The sequence below is a fragment of the Dama dama genome, chromosome 22 (assembly GCF_033118175.1).
Source record: "Dama dama isolate Ldn47 chromosome 22, ASM3311817v1, whole genome shotgun sequence".
NCBI classification, from domain to species: domain Eukaryota; kingdom Metazoa; phylum Chordata; class Mammalia; order Artiodactyla; family Cervidae; genus Dama; species Dama dama.
Genome location: NC_083702.1, coordinates 54995179 through 55014850, shown reverse-complemented (window position 1 = coordinate 55014850; position 19672 = coordinate 54995179). Strand labels below are relative to the sequence as shown.

The 19672-nt window shown below is 35.3% G+C and overlaps 1 protein-coding gene across 5 annotated transcripts in view; it reads right to left on the bottom strand.

Annotated features, from left to right (window-relative positions):
• The window catches only part of ANKS1B (ankyrin repeat and sterile alpha motif domain containing 1B), a 1085637-nt gene that overhangs the window by 904847 nt on the left and 161118 nt on the right, over positions 1-19672 (bottom strand). For all 5 annotated transcript variants that reach the window (XM_061125565.1, XM_061125567.1, XM_061125569.1 and 2 more), the window contains exons 5-8: positions 17774-17849; positions 15701-15802; positions 12579-12692; positions 6866-7032 (exon numbers count right to left, since the gene is read on the bottom strand). In XM_061125565.1, the coding sequence (XP_060981548.1) occupies positions 6866-7032; positions 12579-12692; positions 15701-15802; positions 17774-17849 (459 nt within the window). The remainder of the gene's footprint in view (positions 1-6865; positions 7033-12578; positions 12693-15700; positions 15803-17773; positions 17850-19672) is intronic.

Genomic DNA, 19672 nt, shown 5'->3' with positions numbered 1-19672 from the left:
CATTGAAATCTGAGATCCATAGATCCATGTAAGGAAGAAGAAAATGGATCTGAGTAGTTGACTGAAAGAAGTCAATGTTTAAAAATGCTCTAAAATTTTTGTTTTTAATTTAAAAAATAAACAATGTTCCAGGGCAGTTCACAAAGAGCACAAGAATCACCTTGTAAGGAGTTTATTGTAAAAATCCACCTCCAGACATTCTGATTCAAAAGCAGAGGTCAGAAAGACTTTAGAAATACTATGCTACAGATGAGAAATCTGGAGATCAGGATGATTTATCTAAGGAGTAGAACTGAGATTCAAACACAAGTCTCTTTCAGTTCAAAGTTCCTGTCCTCTACACTATAATGTTACTCTAAGTTACAAATACATGTTACTTCCATGGAATTCTCCAGGCCAGAACACTGGAGTGGGTAGCCTTTCCCTTCTCTAGGGGATCTTCCCAATCCAGGGATTGAACCCAGGTCTCCCGCATTGCAAGCAGATTCTTTACCAGCTGAGCCACAAGGGAAGCCCATAATGTTACTCTAAGTTACAAATACATGTTATTGAAGAAATTAGTATAATTCCTTAATGTGAGGACTCAGTAAATTAGTGAAGCTGATGAGAATAATTATGACAATAAAGATCTTTAAATGTTTTGGGAAGTTACACCATGCTAAGTAAAAGCAAGATTATAGGGTAAAAAGAAAATCTTCTTCAAAACTAGAATAGATTTATTTCAGTAACATACAACAGATGATTATAGGAAAAGATATAACATAATCAATGTTTGTCTCATTTATTTTAGGGGCAAGCTATTTCCACTTTTATTAATATACACTTCTCACTGGTTCATTATCCTGGTTCATTTTAGAACTTTTTCATTCCCTGTCAAATTCACTGTCTTGACTACCTCATTCTTTCTCCAAATTAAGACTTTGTTTCTCATTATTAATTATTCGGTAGAATAAACTGGCAGCTATCAACTAAATGGAACTGTTGTGAAACTAAACAACCGAAATATTTACACTTTAAAAAGCATAGATGGTAGAAACAAAAATTCTGGCAAGAGCAAATTAAAATAATACCAGACAATTTTAAAATTCTAAGCCTGAGATTAAAGCAGGCCACACAGAATATTTTCCATCTACTGTTATTGACTTTGATTGTATTGTAGAGAATCTAATTCGTCATCTGTTAGAGGCTGAATTGATCCCAATATTCAGTAGTCATGTCTCAAACGGTCCCATGATAAAATACATTAGAAGCATGAGTGATTTCAGTAATTTTTTTTTCTTTTTTTTGGTTACTAGTTCAATACTCCATTAGAATTAATTGCTCTTCAAGGTGAAAAACATTTCCTGGAACACAAAGATAAGTGATTATCGCCACTGACATGTCTCTTTAAGCTCAGGCTCTAGAATGATTTCCTTTGGCATTAGGAAGCAAAATGGGATTCCTTTACAATGGCAGGCTGTCCAAAGCCTTTACTCCAAAACAGGATCAAGAATTCTCAAACGCACAGCATGAAAAAGAATTACAAATCAGGTGCATTATGGCAAATGAATGAAGTCAATGTGACAAAATTAACTTCATCATTATCTGGAGAGCAAGGTTAAAAGAACGTTGAATTATTATCAAATTTTCAACAAAACACTACAGTTAACTCATGAGAAAAAAGTATACATTCTCAGGGAAATCATAATAGCTGAGTTTTCTGTTAGGAAGATTAAATTCAAGTTAGATATTATAGAGAAATCACAGAGAATGGAAATAGCAAAACAAAGATTGGCTGATGTTATATCTGCAGAGTGATCACAAAACTTCATGAAATTCAACTATATAGAAGTTTAATTAGGAAGGAAGTTTGCTGCCTTGGACACCTTAAGAGAATGCTCTTAGGATTAAGAGATATCTTACTGCCAAACACATTTCAAAATGTGCACATGATATAATACTATGCATCACATCATAATCAGCAAGAATAATTAACAATTAGAGGGAGAAAAAAGCCAGGGTGTGAAATAATATGAGAGAAATATAAAAGTGAAATAATATAAAAGAAATATACACAGAGTTAAATTGCACAAAACTTGCCAACACAACTTCATTCAAATAATTACCCTTAGGTGCTGCTAAAGTGTCTAGGTTTCCCCTCAGGAGAAAAAAATATGTATTTCATCCCTGATGCTTCTTATTTATTTCTTAGATACATGGGATGGTAAGACAATAATGCCTTTTTAAATTTATATCTTAAAAAATTATTTCCTGAAACCTAAATTCTGAAATTTGCTCTCAAGACCTTTACGCTATCATCAAATTTCTCTAAGGCATGGTATGTTCACATTTAAAAAGTGTGTACATTGTTTAGACACAGAGGGAAAGCTGATACTTGACTTGGGAAAACAAATGAAGTGACTAGAAAATGTTTTTCAGATAATTTTATATTCTTTCAAAAATCTAAGTTTCAGGGGTTGGTAAAGAATGTAAAGACATTTATATTTTCAAAATTTACATTCTAGATTATATAATATCTTAATCCAACTTAGAAAATGATTCCATTTGCATATTATAAAAGAAATTAAAACAGACTGACTTTTGAATTAAAATTTATGGAAGATAAAATGCAATTTTTACTTGAGCTTCCCTTCACATTAAACATAAAACCTTCTATCAAATACATTCAATCATTGTAAGTTTAATTCCTAATTCACTTATTTTAGTAAAATTTTTCAAACTACCATCTTAAGGCTAATATTTTAATAAAATCAAATACTCCAAAAATAAAAGTTCTTACATAAGATGGCTGATTTTATATTTTAAATTACTGAATTAGAGTGCCCTCTATTGGATAAAAAAGGCAATAAAAGTTAAAATGACAAAGAATAGTTAAAATACCTAAAAAATTCAAGCCAAGTCATCAATATGTAAAATATATTTATTAATAACATAAATGCTACACAACAGATTTTCCTTTACTTTGATTTCTTCTAAATTACTTCTGGAATTATCTGTCATATGACAACAAATAAGTTGAATGTTTCATATCATATAAACTTAAATTTTAACTGAACTCAAACGCCTGTCCTTCAGCCAGTAATGTGAATAATAAACAAAAGTGTTTTCCACATTTAACATTCCATTATAATATAGAAATAATTGCAACTTACAACTATGGCTGAACTACAGTTTGAGTTTTCCTTAATGATGAACTGAAACCTCCCTACTTCAAGAGAGCTCTTACACTGCACAGTAGAATTAGGCTGGGCACCAGAAGTCAGATTTATTTAGATCTAAAATTCCATAATTCTGTGGTTTTAGCAAGACCTCAGTTCAGACTCATTATCTGAGGCCTGGATTACTTCAGTAAGGTCCTAGCAGAGTTTTGGTCCTCTAGGCCAATAATATACATGTTAGTATAAGCTTTTTAAACAACAATGTTCAGAATCACCCAAAACAATTCTGTTTCAATTGTTCTGCCATGGTACCTGAGGGTCTCTCCATTTCTTGAAGCTTTCTAGATAAGTATAATGTACAACCATTGCTAAGAATCACTGTTTGAGTCTCTCCCCAGAACATCTGACATCGAGGCACCACTTCTAACTTTTAAAAATATCACCTTCATGAATGGACTCCCATACTCAAGAGTTATTCTCCTCAGCATCAATATTAAACTTCTGATTAGCTTCCCAATCTAATTATCTGCCCTGTTCTGTAACGAAATAGTTGAGTGGTAAGGCTGCCTTCGTTCAGATCCAGTAAATACCGGACTGGCGCTGGTATTTACTGTGTAAACTTAGGAAAGTCATACAAGTTCTCTGTGCCTCCATTTTTCTTATCTATAAAATGGGAGGAGTAATACTACCTATCTCATAGGGTTAGTGTGAGGATTAAATCAATTTATATAAAGTGTTATGTCAATGTTAAAAATTATTATGACTTATCCAGCTTCACTCTCCACTACTTTTCAAAACAAACTCTCATGGTAAATTATCCTCATTTTAAATGCTAGGCTGCACCTTTGGGCTTTTGCATATTATGTTTCTGCAGACTGAAATTCTCTCCCATTCATTCATTCCATTCCAAGTACAGAGATTATTTCCCCTTCCTCCAGACTGCGATTTAATTTCTCCCTACCTCCATGAAGACGTCAATGAATACCTATAAATCATTAATCTCGTCCTTAAAAAAATTTCCTTTGGCTACAGGGTAATTTATTATAAGAAATATAGCTGGGAATTAATGACATTGGCTCTGAGTTTGAATCCTAGATCTGTCACTTACCAGCTGAGTCATGTCCCAAATCTGTAACTCCATTATTAGGATTACTGTATAGATTAGGTGGCTTCAGTAATATAAAACACTAAAACATCAAATAGCAAGCACTTAATAAATGTGAATTCTTATAATATTTATTTGTTTTTTATATTATTCTTGTCTACACACAGTGATTTAAGACTTCTTGGAGCAGAAATTCTCACCTCCTCGAAGTTAGAAACCACATCTCATTATTGCTATTATAAGTGCTACAGCTCACAACACTGTCATGGCCATTTATACTAAATGATCTATAAGTACTCAGTTAAATTTTTTGTATCACTTGAGAGTATAATTCATTTTAAAAACTTGGAAAAATATTCTTGATAAATAGAAACACATTCAACAAAACAGGAATTAACTCAAATACAACACAGGCTATAGAGAAGAGTTAAATAAATTGCATTGCTTTTTAAACATTCAATAACAAGTTTCTATCAGATTCAACTTCTGAAAGTCAACTTTTAATAATGCATTTTATGCATCTAAAATCCTTTAGATTTTTCTCATTTCCTACAAAAATAAATACCAAAATTCTCAGCCTGACATTCAAAATCATCCATGGCCTGAACTCATTCTATCTTCTAATCTTATCTCCATTGTCCCCCTTTATGAACTTTATTCTTCCAGATAAATAGAACTATTTGCTCTTACTCATGTGTACCCTCTGCTTTTCTGCTTCATGTAACCTTTAATATTTTCGTATGATAATATTTTCAAAGAACACAATATAAAGTTTCATTACAGGAACAAAGAGTGATCACTTTTATGGACATATAAGCTTGAATTTTGAGCTTAACTTCAACTTAGAAGCATTAATTTCTCCCTTAGTACTGTCACAGTCTTTTTTTTTTTTTTTTTAACAAAAAAACAGTCTTTGACTTACAAAAAAAATTGGTCACCACTCACCCCAAATTATGTCACCTTCTCAATGCCAAAAGCCCTTGCCATTGCTACTCAAAAAATATAAGTTTGAATTATGGTCTCCAAGCAGAGCATGTAGACCCTAGGGTGCACAAGATACCAACTGAATAAAAGAAAAAAATTAGATCATCCATTTTACACTTTATCATCCTCACTTGAATTTCTCTTGTAGTATATGCCCCATAATTTATAGCATATATTCTTAAAAATTATAAATAAATACATTTGGGATGTTTGCTCAAAATTTGTTTACTACTGGTACATAACAAAGTTTAGAAACCACTGGTCTAGAATATCAGGTCTATCAGAAAAATCTGTGGGTTGAGAAACAGAAGACCAGAAGTAGCCATTTTAGAGATATCTTTAAGAATGGACCTAAACACTATGTATTGTTTATGTAGGATAAATATGTCTTAATTTCTAATCAACTTTCAAGGTAATGTGGAAATGTAACTGGTTTGTAATTTGAGTTAGTATAGGCCTATTGTAGTTTTTTTTAAAAAAAACAAGGAGTCTTGCCCTAACATTAAAGTTAGTACAGTAAATATTTCATTACTATAAAAATATCATTTGGGAAAACTTACAAGTATTTACTTCATTATACATACAGTTAATCATAATTACTCATAAAGAGCTTTTATTGGAGCCAATAACGTGATGTTTTACGAAACACAGTAAAAGAAAAAAAACAAAAAGGCCTAGAAGCTATGACTGGCCTTGGACCTAGACTAGCAAATACTACCCTGGGAAAGTGTCACTTTACGTAACAGTAAGCAACTAAATGAAGTAAATGTTCTCATAACAGTCAGTATACTTGGCAAACGTTTTTTAGCTTTCATAAATAAAATGACACACTTAACACAATCTACTCTATTACCAGTTTTTGAAGAAAGTATAATATTTCTATAAAAAAAATTAAGTACTACAAGTGATAAAAGGTTTCATATCATAGTAATGCATTTCCTTTAATACCAATGCATCCTATAAATCCTTCTATAGGACTAAAGACAGATATAAAAATCTTGACTTTAAACTGACTGATTCTCTATAGTTTTTCTTGCTATTGTATCAATATAAAAATTCAACTAAGCAAGAATCTCTTACTCATGATTCAGATTCTGAGCTTACAGTTTGCATGCAAACTACTGGGATTTGTGTAAGATTATGAAAATATTCAGGTCAAACTATCCACAATGACTCTCTCCTACTACGATTTACAAACTGGGCGGGAAGTACACACTCATGGCTTGGCTATGTCTTTCTTCTTCAAGATGGTGTTAAACCCAGATGACAGAGAAAACAGGGAAAAAAGAAAAAAGGAAGGTTTTCTTCTTTCTTTGGAACCACTGTCATTATGCCCAATAAAACTAAAAGAACATAATCAAAGGGACTATGAATTTATATGTTACAAGGGTCTAACAGTGGTGAGATCATCACAAACCATAAGTGACTTATCAAAGCATTTCTTCCCTACACATGCAGTGAGAATGAACACCAGTAAATATCAGGGAAGCGCAACGGGGAGCCTGACATTTGACCCTGGCTAAACCTAAAGGTAAGATAACACATAAATCCAATGGCATTCAGGTACATAATGAATTGGCAAAGACAGACATATGTTCTTCTTTCCCCCCTTACTTACTACACTCTGGCTTCCATTTTTCCCAAGTTCTTCCTCTGAAATCTTGCTCAAATTATCTAAGTAGTGGTCTGATATTGTGTGGCACAAATCTTCAAAAGAATAATCCTTTTCTTGACAGAGCTTTATTTCATCCAAGAGTTTCGATAATTCGCCAGTCACAGTTTCACCTATAAGAAGAGAGTATATTTTTCAGAAGTTTCGAAAAAGAATACTGCTAAAACTTCATGCTAAATGATAAAAATATAACCAGTATAGTGCTAGAACTCAAAACACGGCAAACAAAATTATCAGAAAGTTTATTTTGCTGAAAGTAAGATACTAACACATCCAAGGTAAGAGAAACCCCAGTAAGACAGTAGGCAGCATAGAGGGCATCAGAGGGCAGACAGACTGAAACCACAATCACAGACAACTAACCAGTCTAATCACATGGACCACATTTTGTCTAACTCAATGAAACTAAGCCATGCCATGTAGGGCCATCCAAGATAGACAGGTCATGGGGAAGAGGTCTGACAGAATGTGGTCCACTGGAGAAGGGAATGGCAAACCACTTCAATATTCCTGCCTTGAGAACCCCATGAACAGTATGAAAAGGCAAAATGATAGGACACTGAAAGATGAACTCCCCAGGTCGGTAGGTGCCCAAAATGCTACTGGAGATCAGTGGAGAAATAACTCCAGAAAGAATGAACGGACAGAGCCAAAGCAAAAACAACACCCAGTTGTGGATATGACTGGTGATAGAAGCAAGGTCTGATGATATAAAGAGCAATATTGCATAGGAACCTGGAATGTTAGGTCCATGAATCAAGGCAAATTGGAAGTGGTCAAACAGGAGATGGCAAGAGTGAACGTTGACATTTTAGGAAACGGTTAACTAAAATAGACTGAAATGGGTGAATTTCAGATGACCATTATATCTAATACCATGGGCAAGAATCCCTTAGAAGAAATGGACTAAGCATAATAGTCAACAAAAGAATCCAAAATGCAGTACTTGAATGCAGTCTCAAAAACGACAGAATGATCTCTGTTCATTTCCAAGGCAAACCATTCAATATCATGGCAATCCAAGTTTATGCTCTGACCAGCAATGCTGAAGAAGAAGAAGTTTAAGGGTTCTATGAAGACCTACAAGACCTTTTGGAACTAACACCCAAAAGAGATGTCCTTTTCATTATAGGGGACTGGAATGCAAAAGTAGGAAGTCAAGAAACACCTGGAGTAACAGGCAAATTTGGCCTTGAAAGAAGCAGGGCAAAGGCTAATAGAGTTTTGCCAAGAGAATGCACTGGTCATAGCAAACACCCTCTTCCAACAACACAAGAGAAGACTCTACACATGGACATCACCAGATGGTCGACACCAAAATCAGATTGATTATATTCTTTGCAGCCAAAAATGGAGAAGCTCTACACAGTGAGCAAAAACAAGACTGGGAACTGACTGTGGCTCAGATCATGAACTCCTTATTGCCAAATACAGACTGAAATTGAAGGAAGTGGGGAAAACCACTAGACCATTCAGGTATGACATAAATCAAATCCCTTACAATTATACAGTGGAAGTGAGAAGTAGATTTAAGGGACTAGATCTGATAGACAGAGTGCCTGATGAACTATGGACATTGTACAGGAGACAGGGATCAAGACCATCCCCAATAAAAAGAAATGCAAAAAAGCAAAATGGCTGTCTGAGGAGGACTTACAAATAGCTGTGAAAAAAAGAGAAGCCAAAAGCAAAGGAGAAAAGGAAAGATATATCCATTTGAATGCAGAGTTCTAAAATATAACAAGGAGAGATAAGAAAGCCTTCCTCAGTGATCAGTGCAAAGAAATAGAGGAAAACAATAGAATGGGAAAGACTAGAGATCTCTTCAAGAAAATGAGAGATACCAAGGGAATATTTCATGCAAAGATGGGTTTAAGGAAGGACAGAAATGATATGGACCTAACAGAAGCAGAAGATATTAAGAAGAGGTGGCAAGAACACACAGAAGAACTATACAAAAAAGATCTTCACACCCAGATAATCACAATGGTGTGATCACTCACCTAGAGCCAGACATCCTGGAATGTGAGGTCAAGTGGGCCTTAGGAAGCATCATTATGAACGATGTAGAGGTGATAGAATTCCAGTCGAGCTATTTCGAATCCTAAAAGATGATGCTGTGAAAGTGCTGCATTCAATATGCCAGCAAATTTGGAAAACTCAGAAGTGGCCTCAAGACTGGAAAAGGTCAGTTTTCATTCCAACCCCAAAGAAAGGAAATGCCAAAGAATGCTAAAACTACCACACAATTGCACTCATCTCACACACTAATAAGGTAATGCTCATAATTCTCCAAATCAGGTTTCAGCAATACATGAACTGTGAACTTCCAGATATTCAAGCTGGTTTTAGAAAAGGCAGAGGAACCAGAGATCAAATTGCCAACATCTGCTGGATCATCAAGAAAGCAAGAGAGTTCCAGAAAAACATCTATTTCTGCATTATTGACTATACCAAAGCCTTTGACTGTGTGGATCACAATACACTGTGGACAATTCTGAAAGAGATGGGAATACCAGACCACCTGACATGCCTCTTGAGAAACCTATATGCAGGTCAGGAAGCAACAGTTAGAACTGAACATGGAACAACAGACTGGTTCCAAATAGGAAAAGGAGTATGTCAAGACTGTATATTGTCACCCTGCTTATTTAACTTCTATGCAGAGTACATCATGAGAAATGCTGGGCTGGAGGAAGCACAAGCTGGAATCAAGATTGCCAGGAGAAATATCAATAACCTCAGATATGCAGATGACACCACCCTTATGGCAGAAAGCGAAGAAGAACTAAAGAGCCTCTTGATGAAAGTGAAAGAGGAGAGTGAAAAATTGGCTTAAAACTCAACACTCAGAAAACTAAGATCATGGCATCTGGTCCCATCACTTCATGGGAAAGAGATGAGGATCAGTGGAAACAGTGACAGACTTTATTTTGGGGGGCTCCAAAATCACTGCAGATGGAGACTGCAGCCATGAAAATAAACAGCACTTGCTCCTTGGAAGAAAAGTTATGACCAATCTAGACAGCATATTAAAAAGCAGAGGCATTACTTTGACAACAAAGGTCCATCTAGTCAAGGCTATGCTTTTTCCAGTAGTCATGCACTGATGTACAATTGGACTATAAAGAAAGCTGAGCACCGAAGAAGTGATGCTTTTGGACTGTGGTGTTGGAGAAGATTCTTGAGAGTCCCTTGGACTGCAAGGAGATCCAACTAGTCAATCCTAAAGGAGATCAGTCCTGGATGTTCATTGGAAGGACTGATGCTGAAGCTGAAGCTCCAATAGTTTGGCCACTTGATGCAAAGAGCTGACTCATTGGAAAAGACCCTGATGCTGAGAAAGATTGAAGGCAGGAGGAGAAGGGGATGACAGAGGATGATACGGTTGGATAGCATTACCCACTCAATGGACATGAGTTTGGGTAAACTCCGGGAGTTGGTGATGGACAGGGAAGCCTGGCGAGCTGCGGTCCACGGGGTCACAAAGAGTTGGACACAACTGAGTGAGTGAACCGAACTGAACTGAAACCATAATTAGTACAATAATATTAAAAGACAAAAAGAAATTCCAATTTTGTCTATTTTTATTCTTTATCAAGATGAAAATAAGTACTGAAGGTTTACATAAATGTAGTACATAAAATCACTTGGAATTACAATTCCTAAAACTTCACTTATAATAGCATTTAATTTCAATAGTCTTTTAGAACAGTGGTCCCAAACATTTTTGGCACCAGGGACTGGTTTTGTGGAAGGCAATTTTCCCACAGTCAGCGTTGGGGGGATGGTTTTGGGATTATTCAAGCATATTACACTTATTGTGCACTTTATTACTATTATATCAGTTCCACATCATATCACCAGGTATTAGATTCTGGGGGTTGGGGACATCAACCCAAGTATTTGTGGGCATTATACTTTACTGACAGAATTCATTCAACATTAAAAAAATTGAAATAGTGCTGGGATTCTACTTTCTAGGTTCAACAAAAACAAATGAACATATTGAAACAAATAATTATATAACTAATAAAGGGATAACAGAAGGAACATATATATAATATGCATCAACTATGGACATGAATATTTCATAGGTTACACACAAATACTCATTTTTTTCTAATTATTCTCAGAAAGCAACTTCACCCCAATGATTTATTCTAAAAAAAAAAAAAAAACAGTAGCTACATTCAAGATATATGTTTTTTCAGTTCAGTTCAGTCGCTCAGTTCAGTCGCTCAGTCGTGTCTGACTCTTTGCAACCCCATGAACAGCACGCTAGGCCTCCCTGTCCATCACCAACTTCTGGAGTTTACTCAAACTCATGTCCATTGAGTCAGTGATGCCATCCAACCATCTCATCTTCTGTCGTCCCTTCTCCTCCCACCCTCAATCTTTCCCAGCATCAGGATCTTTTCCAATGAGTCAGCTCTTTGCATCAAGTGGCCAAACTATTGGAGTTTCAGCTTCAGCATCAGTCCTTCCAATGAACACCCAGGACTGATCTCCTTTAGGATTGACTGGTTGGATCTCCTTGCAGTCCAAGGGACTCTCAAGAGTCTTCTCCAACATCAAAAGCATCAATTCTTCAGTGCTCAGCTTTCTTTATAGTCCAACTCTCACATCCATACATGACTACTGGATAAACCAGAGCCTTGACTAGACGGACTGGTTTTTAATATGCTATCTAGGTTGGTCATAACTTTCCTTCCAAGGAGTTAAGCATCTTTTAATTTCATGGCTGTAATCACCATCTGCAGTGATCTTGGAGCACTAAAAAATAAAGTCTGACACTGTTTCCACTGTTTCCCCATGTATTTGCCATGAAGTGATGGGACCAGATGCCATCATCTTAGTTTTCTGAATGTTGAGCTTTAAGCCAACTTTTTCACTCTCCTCTTTCACTTTCATCAAGAGGCTCTTTAGTTCTTCTTCGCTTTCTGCCATAAGGGTGGTATCATCTGCATATCTGAGGTTATTGATATTTCTCCTGGCAATCTTGATTCCAGCTTGTGCTTCCTCCAGCCCAGCATTTCTCATGATGTACTCTGCATAGAAGTTAAATAAGCAGGGTGACAATATACAGTCTTGACATACTCCTTTTCCTATTTGGAACCAGTCTGTTGTTCCATGTTCAGTTCTAACTGTTGCTTCCTGACCTACATATAGGTTTCTCAAGAGGCATGTCAGGTGGTCTGGTATTCCCATCTCTTTCAGAATTGTCCACAGTGTATTGTGATCCACACAGTCAAAGGCTTTGGTATAGTCAATAATGCAGAAATAGATGTTTTTCTGGAACTCTCTTGCTTTTTTGATGATCCAGCGGATGTTGGCAATTTGATATGTTTTTTAGTCTACCTTAAAAACATATTTTAGGGGGTAAAAGTCAAATGTGAAATATCCACTCACTGTAAGCTTCATGTCAGCAGGGATTGCTATTTCCCTTGATCACCACTATATCTCAGGACTTAGAATAGTGTCTGACAAATAGCAGGAGCTCAATAAGTACTGACTGAATAATGGATAAAATATAGAGTATAAGATATAACTTATTAGACCTTAAATTTTCACAAGTTTGAGCCCTTTTGTACATACAGCATAAAATTGTACATAACAGTCTAATATCATCTCAAGGGTTTTACAATTAGCTACTCACTTTTGGTCTTCTGGGAAGGAGATTCAACAGGAGATGAAATACGTGTTTCTTGTGTCATATCTTCCTGTATGTGTTCTTCAAGGACTGTTGGTCTTCCCACACCTTCTAAATATTCTGTGTATATAAGTTTTTGAAATTACATACTTGAATTCATATATGTTAAAAATCTTAACTTGGTTTTACTTTGATGGTTACTTTTTCAGTTATTTCTTCATATCCTAAGTTTTTCAAAAAAACTTCAAAAAACCAAACTGAAAGATCTTCATGATGAGCTATTAATTTAAAGCTTTTTAATTAAAACAAAAAAAAAATTTCAAGAGAGACTCGTGAATCCTTTTCATGAAAAGTAAACTTTTGTCACATTCTTTCCTTAAAAATATATGTACTGGTTGAAGATACAATAACATCCTTGGTTTCCTTAAATATATTCTATCTGTAGGTTTAAAACTCTCTGACTGATGCTTTGAATAGACCATGTCCATAAACAGGTATATAAAATTTAGATGTATAAAACAACCAGTCAGGTAACATAAATAAATGAAGTGGGATAAGCTTAATTTGCAATGGTGTTACATCTTGTGAGATAAACATAATTGCATCTTGAACTTTAGTTCAACAACAAAAAAAATGGTTTTTTGCATTATTCTTGAAGCAGTGTTCTGCACTCAGCACCTCACTCATTTTTCCAACTTTGTTGAGGACATAGTAATAATAAAACTTAAATATTGCTTTCTATACACTCAGCACTGTTTTAAGTATTTGATATAAATTAACTCATTTGATCTTCACAAAACTATGACACAGGCACTATTATTATCTCAGCTTTAAAGATGAAAACCAAAGAGGAAGGATTATTAACTTGGCCATGTTTATTCAGATAGTAAGTAGCAAACACAGATAGATATAAGAAGCATCTCACTTTTCTCTCAATCATAAAGAAAACAGCATCTGAATGCAAGGATATATGTCAACTAACATTTAATCTCAGTGATACAGAAAAAAACAGAAAGCCTGCAGAACCTGGTAAAGCAGAGAACAGATGCACCATCTAAAGTTCAGCCACGAAGCAAAATGAAAGCTTGCATTTTTTGAGAAATCAAACCCTGGAGTGTTATCTGAAATCCTAGATTTTTAAGTGCTTAAAGCTAATTCAATTTTACAGAAACACAGCATAAGCCAAAAGTATGTGATCTAAACAAGTTATATCTGCTATCGCCCAAAAGGCATTCATCACAGTTTGTAGCCTCTAAGGGATTAAGTCAATAGACTCCTCCCCCAAAGTATCTTTTACTTCTGTTTCTTTATTCAGAAGACACCCCTTTTTTTCTTAAAATTCAGTTAAGACACTTTGTGCTTTAGTGCCAACCACCTGTGTCTTCATGTTATCCAAATAGTTTCTACCTAAGAGCAATTCTACTAGGCAAATTCTGCTAGGAAAAGAAAGCAACATATGGCATTCTATCATTACAATTTTTAGCCCAGGCAGTAATTTTACCTACTATAAATTGTATTTAGTGCAATGACAAACTTTTTCATAAGATATTAAATGTGCCAGTGATTGAACATCAGGAATGCAGAGAATATAACGTGTTCACATTCTAAAATTTGACAATAACTATAAAAATTCAAAGAAGTAGCAAATACTCTATCACAAATTTACATACCTAATGAACAAATCATGACTATTTAAGAGAACACCTGTATAATGACATTTTCATCTAAGTTGAACCAATTCAATGTGTTAAAAGTGTCTGTAATTATGTCATGCCCCCTTTTCAGTGGACAGCATTTATTTGCTTCTCCCAAAACATATATTAGGCACAAGTCTCAGTTTATTTTAACTTCAGTTAGAGGCAAAAATAAAAAATGAAATACAAAGTGCCTAGAGGGCAAAGACTGATTTAAAGGTTGCATACCACTCTTATTTTTCAGCTTTCATTCAACTTGATTTTAATTTGAATTAATATGAAGAATCATACTGGTATTCTTCTCTGATTTATCTCTACAGCACTTGAATAGCAATTAACTTCTTTATTAATAAGAAAAGTGTAGGGGTTGAAGTTTCCTGAGAGGTTTTGGAAAATAAAGAGAGAAAAGAACATCATGACCTCCTGTAGTGAGTCCGTTCTGTTTCCCTCTTTGGTCTTTGTTGACTCCTGTATCTACATGTCTCCTGCCCGACTTGGTTTTAATTCATCTGTCTTCCTCAAGGACAAAGCTGCTGTTCAGCGTCTCAGCTGATATCCTATGAGACCCAACCCACCACCCCTTGTTACACTCGCAGCCAATCTATAATGACTGTGGGGTAATCCGCACTGAGCAGTGTAGGAGCTAAAAGCAAAGCAAAGAAAAACATCCGCATGTTTAAGGGAACACACTGCACGTCAGGCCTGACCACCGAGCAAAAAGAGAAAGTCAGATGAGGAAGTATGCACCCTGCAAATGAAGCAATGGTACCCAGATGGTGGTCAAACCTTAAGTAGATCTATTTTAATAACTGAAACTAACTTTACATATACTCAAACCATATTTATTAACCCATAGGCTGGCAAGACTGAATTATCTTGTATTACTGGATTTGGTAGCAAATAATCTGTATTCTTTCAATGAAGGACAATTTTGTTGTTGTTAACTCAGCATTTATATACCAGTTCTACCACTTGGAATAGGATATATGTTTGAGCAAATCACTTAGCTTCCTGGAGCTTCAATTTCCCTCATGTGCAAAAAGAAGAATAATAATATTTGATTGATCTACCTCACAGTTATAGAAATCAGGCAAAATAATAGAAAATCCATTATTCAAATGTAAGATAATACCTCAGCATCACCACTTTATAGCCCTAATACCTTCAAGTTCATAACTATATATTTAGTACAAGGGTTTAATTAAAAATATTTTTTAATATCAAGTGAGTGAAAAAAATATTTTAACAGTTGAAAAACAAATAAAACATTAAAAGGTATTCATTATTCTTTAGTTTAAAAGTCTACCAGAAAAAAATGCAAATAGTAACTTCATTCAAAAGTAAATGTTAACTCAAAACTCAGGAAAAAACTAGGACAGTTTTAATTTAATCTTAACTGTAAGGCAAACTCATCCATCATTCAATACTATTTACCTTGTAAGAGAGTTGCAATCTGGAGAGATTTCTGAGATGGATGTTCTTTCAAAATGTCTAAGACAGTTCTACCTAAGCTATCTTTTATGTTGGCATCAATTCCTGAAAGAAAAAGAAAAACCCACTAGATGTACACAGTGGAGTATCACTAGAAGATGCTGTCAACACATAAAGGCACTAATTTCAAAAGTATACAAACAAAGCACTTAAGGCAGTTTTTTTTTTAATTAAGCCCTACACACACACAGACACACACGATTTTAGTAAGAAAGAAGATGGAAGTCTACTGATTCCAAAGATTTGGAACATTTTTGATAATGAATTAGCTCTTCATTTGATAATAAATTACCACTGACTCAAACATTAACTTTTCAGATTACAGCTATTTTAGGTTATAAGTACTTAACTAAATTGTAGACTATCAAGTTGAAAAATATTAGAATGTAAATTCCTAAAGTATAAAAGTCATGTGATTTATATATTCTTTAATGTATGATCAAAATAACAATAATGTACCATATAAGCAATATAACAGCAGTCTTAGAATACTTTAGCATTCACAGAAGTTGAAAAAGTAGGACTGTTTTTAATTATTGTCCAAATACTAAGTCAAATATTCCACATTTATTTATACAAGATTATATTCAATATCAGCAATAGTCATCAAACACCTGATGAGAACACTTCCTAATGTGTGTAACTGAAATACCTTTGGAATCCTTTTAATTCCAAAAATATTTATGGTAAAGAGTTTAATGTAGCAAATAGCAAAAATCTCTATAAACTTCCCAAATTTCTAATTGCAAACAAAAGCCAGTTTTCAGGATCTGGCTTCAAAAGTTATTCATTATAATAAAATTATTAAATATTTGCTTAAATTTGTATGGAAATGTATTACCAGCACATATTTAATTGATTACCTCATTTATTATATCACTGCATTACATATCAAAGTTACATATACATGAAATTTCAACTTTGCCTAAGAACAATCACAATGCAACAGTCTGCTAATACTTTTAACATTTTTACTGAGGAAAATAAACACGTCAAATATAGTTTAAAACATAGAAGACTCATACATATTGTTCACAAGCATGAATCTGAATCTATACCTTTTGATCTTAAAAAATAAATCTGACCTCGGTTTCAATTTTATTTCAATCACAATACACATATGGAGACAAACAAGCCTACTTTGTTGTTCCTTCAGAGTCTTCCCTCTAAAAGGTTCCCTTTAAATCACTGAAGCTTACAAACAGCAGCTACTCAGCTGATGAATTAACTGGGCTTCCCTCATATCTCAGTTGGTAAAGAATCTGCCTGCAATGCAGAAGACCCTGGTTCGATTCCTGGGTCAGGAAAATTCCCTGGAGAAGGGATAGGCTACCCACTCCAGTATTCTTGAGCTTCCTTTGTGGCTCAGCTGGTAAAGAATCTGCCTGCAATGAAGGAGACCTGGGTTCCATCCCTGGGTTGGGAAGATCCCCTGAGAAGAAAAAGGCTACCCACTCCAGTATTCTGGCCTGGAGAATTCCATAGACTGTGTAGTCCATGGCGTCACAAAGAGTGGGACACGACTGAGTGACTTTTACTTTAATCCACTAATGATGAATTAACTAGAAGGAAAATTCACCTTAAGGATAGGGAACTCTAATTTCTGTTTACCACTGTTAACAATATAAAAACCTAGGGAAAATTGTATATTATTTAATAAATCAAGCAATTGTCACAGCTTCACATGGATCAATTCCTCCTTCCTATAGAAGGCAGAGATTTTCTCCCTCTTTTGGCAGTTTCTCTAATATATTTTAATATGATTTAAAAACAGAAAATGATCACTTCTAAAAAGCTTTTGATTAAAGAATCTATTGAAAAGGAAGATGAACATTTATATCAGTTTTTTTCCTTAACACTGAGACTCAATTCTACATGGTTCTACATACATACAATTTAGAGTGAAGTAAAAAGGGTAATGTGGGGTGGGGTGGATTGCGTCATTTTCCTTTGTCCACTTCTGGAGTACAGATAGTTTTTGGCAAGATAAGCTCCATGGAGAATTATTATAGTTACCTGTTTCTAACAGAACTCGCACAACATCCACTTTTCCAAACAAAGCTGCTTCATGGAGTGCACTCCCTTTTTCTGTCTAGAAAAAAAGAAGAAGAAGGAAAAAGATTAGGAAAGCTAAGGTTAAAAAAATTATATCCTTTTATGCATTCATGGGGTCGCAAAGAATCGGACACGACTGAGTGACTGAACTGAACTGAACTGATGCATTCATACATGTTGTTTGTAATCTTAGCACTCTCTGACAGAAGAGGAGTGTGGAATAAAGAAGATTCTAAAAACAAAATCCAAAAGCTTGAGTTTGTGAAATATCTGTGCTTTGTGTAGCCATTTGACCTTGTCATGTTTATAAATCCCTCATCTTCTTTCACCCTCAGTCGTTCTCAGATATAAGATAAGAGTAGTAATGCCTACCTCACGAGGCTTTTGTGACTATCCAGTGAGCTCATGCAATTCAACATGCATTAATTAAATACGAGCTTTACACCAAGAATAGTTAAGGGGTGTTCTGAGGTATGGAAGTATGATCCCGACTCTTGTACATTTACATTCTATCAGAGGAGACAGATGTATAAATAAATATTAATGGCAAATAAAATCACAACAATTTAATGTGGCTTAAAAAACCTGGAAAATATTCTCCTTCCTTTCCTTTCCATATCCTCTCTTGTCTATCCCAACTCTCCCCAGACTTTCTGTACCTTATTCATGCTCCAAGCATACTAAACATTTCATCAGTATCATTCCCTTGTTTTCTTCCCCAAGAATCTCAAAAGCTGGTCCCTCTGCCTGGTAGGATAGAACTCCTAGTCCTCTTTATCTCTCCATCACCTATACCACCAGTTCTCAATCTTCAGCCTGAATCAGAGTCACCTAGAGAGCTTGCTGACCAGATTTCTGGGCACCACCATGAGTTCTGGCTCAGTCACCTGAGATGCGTGTGTGCATGTTATGTCGCTTCAGTTGTATCCAACTCTGTGCAACCCTATGGACTGTAGCCTTCCAGGCTCCTGTGTCCATGGGATTCTGCAGGTAAGAATACTGGTGTGGGGTGCCATGCCCTCCTCCAGGGGAATCTTCCCGACTCAGAGATAAACCCACAGCTTACATCTCCTGCTTTGGCAGGCAGGTTCTTTAACACTAGTGCCACATGGGAAGCCCCAGTAATAAGGGTCTAAGGAGTACAATTGAGAACCACAGACCTACACTACATATCAAATCTTAGTTTAAATATAATTTCACTCAGGAAGTATTGCTTGCCCCTAAACTGCAGCACTTTCCCTGTGTGTTCCACATCAATCTAATCTTCCTCATCATAGCATTTATAGTACTACATTATAATGTTATATGATTATCTATTTCCTTTAATAAACTGTTAAGTTTAGTGGAAATGTAGACCATATCTATTTTTTCATCATGGTATCACCAATGCCTAAAAAGTACCATACCTCAGAATACTTTTCAACTATTCTTGGCATAGAGTTAGTATGAAAATTAAGAATTATTTTGAGGGTAGAATGAGGGAGGAACATAACACAGAAGACAAGAATTTGTGAGCACTGCAGGGAAAGATTGGTTTCTGCTCTGAGGATGATCAAGGAAGATTTTAAGAGAAAGTTTTTCACCTATGCAAATGGTAAAGTTTTTAAAAATTTTTTCTTATTGCCCTTAGGTATAGTGATCCTCCCTTTATCAGTCATGAATGTAAGCACATTATTGTTAGGGGAAGCACACTGATTGAAACCGCCCACCCTGGCCAGGCACCATAGTAACTATTTGCATGAGTTGTTTTATGACAGGAGATCCTGATAAGGAATACGGAACTAATAAGCCACCACCAGCGAGAAGAGTTCGGCCAAGGTCGAGAGGAGACACCGCGTGTCTGTCCACTTCCCAGAATCC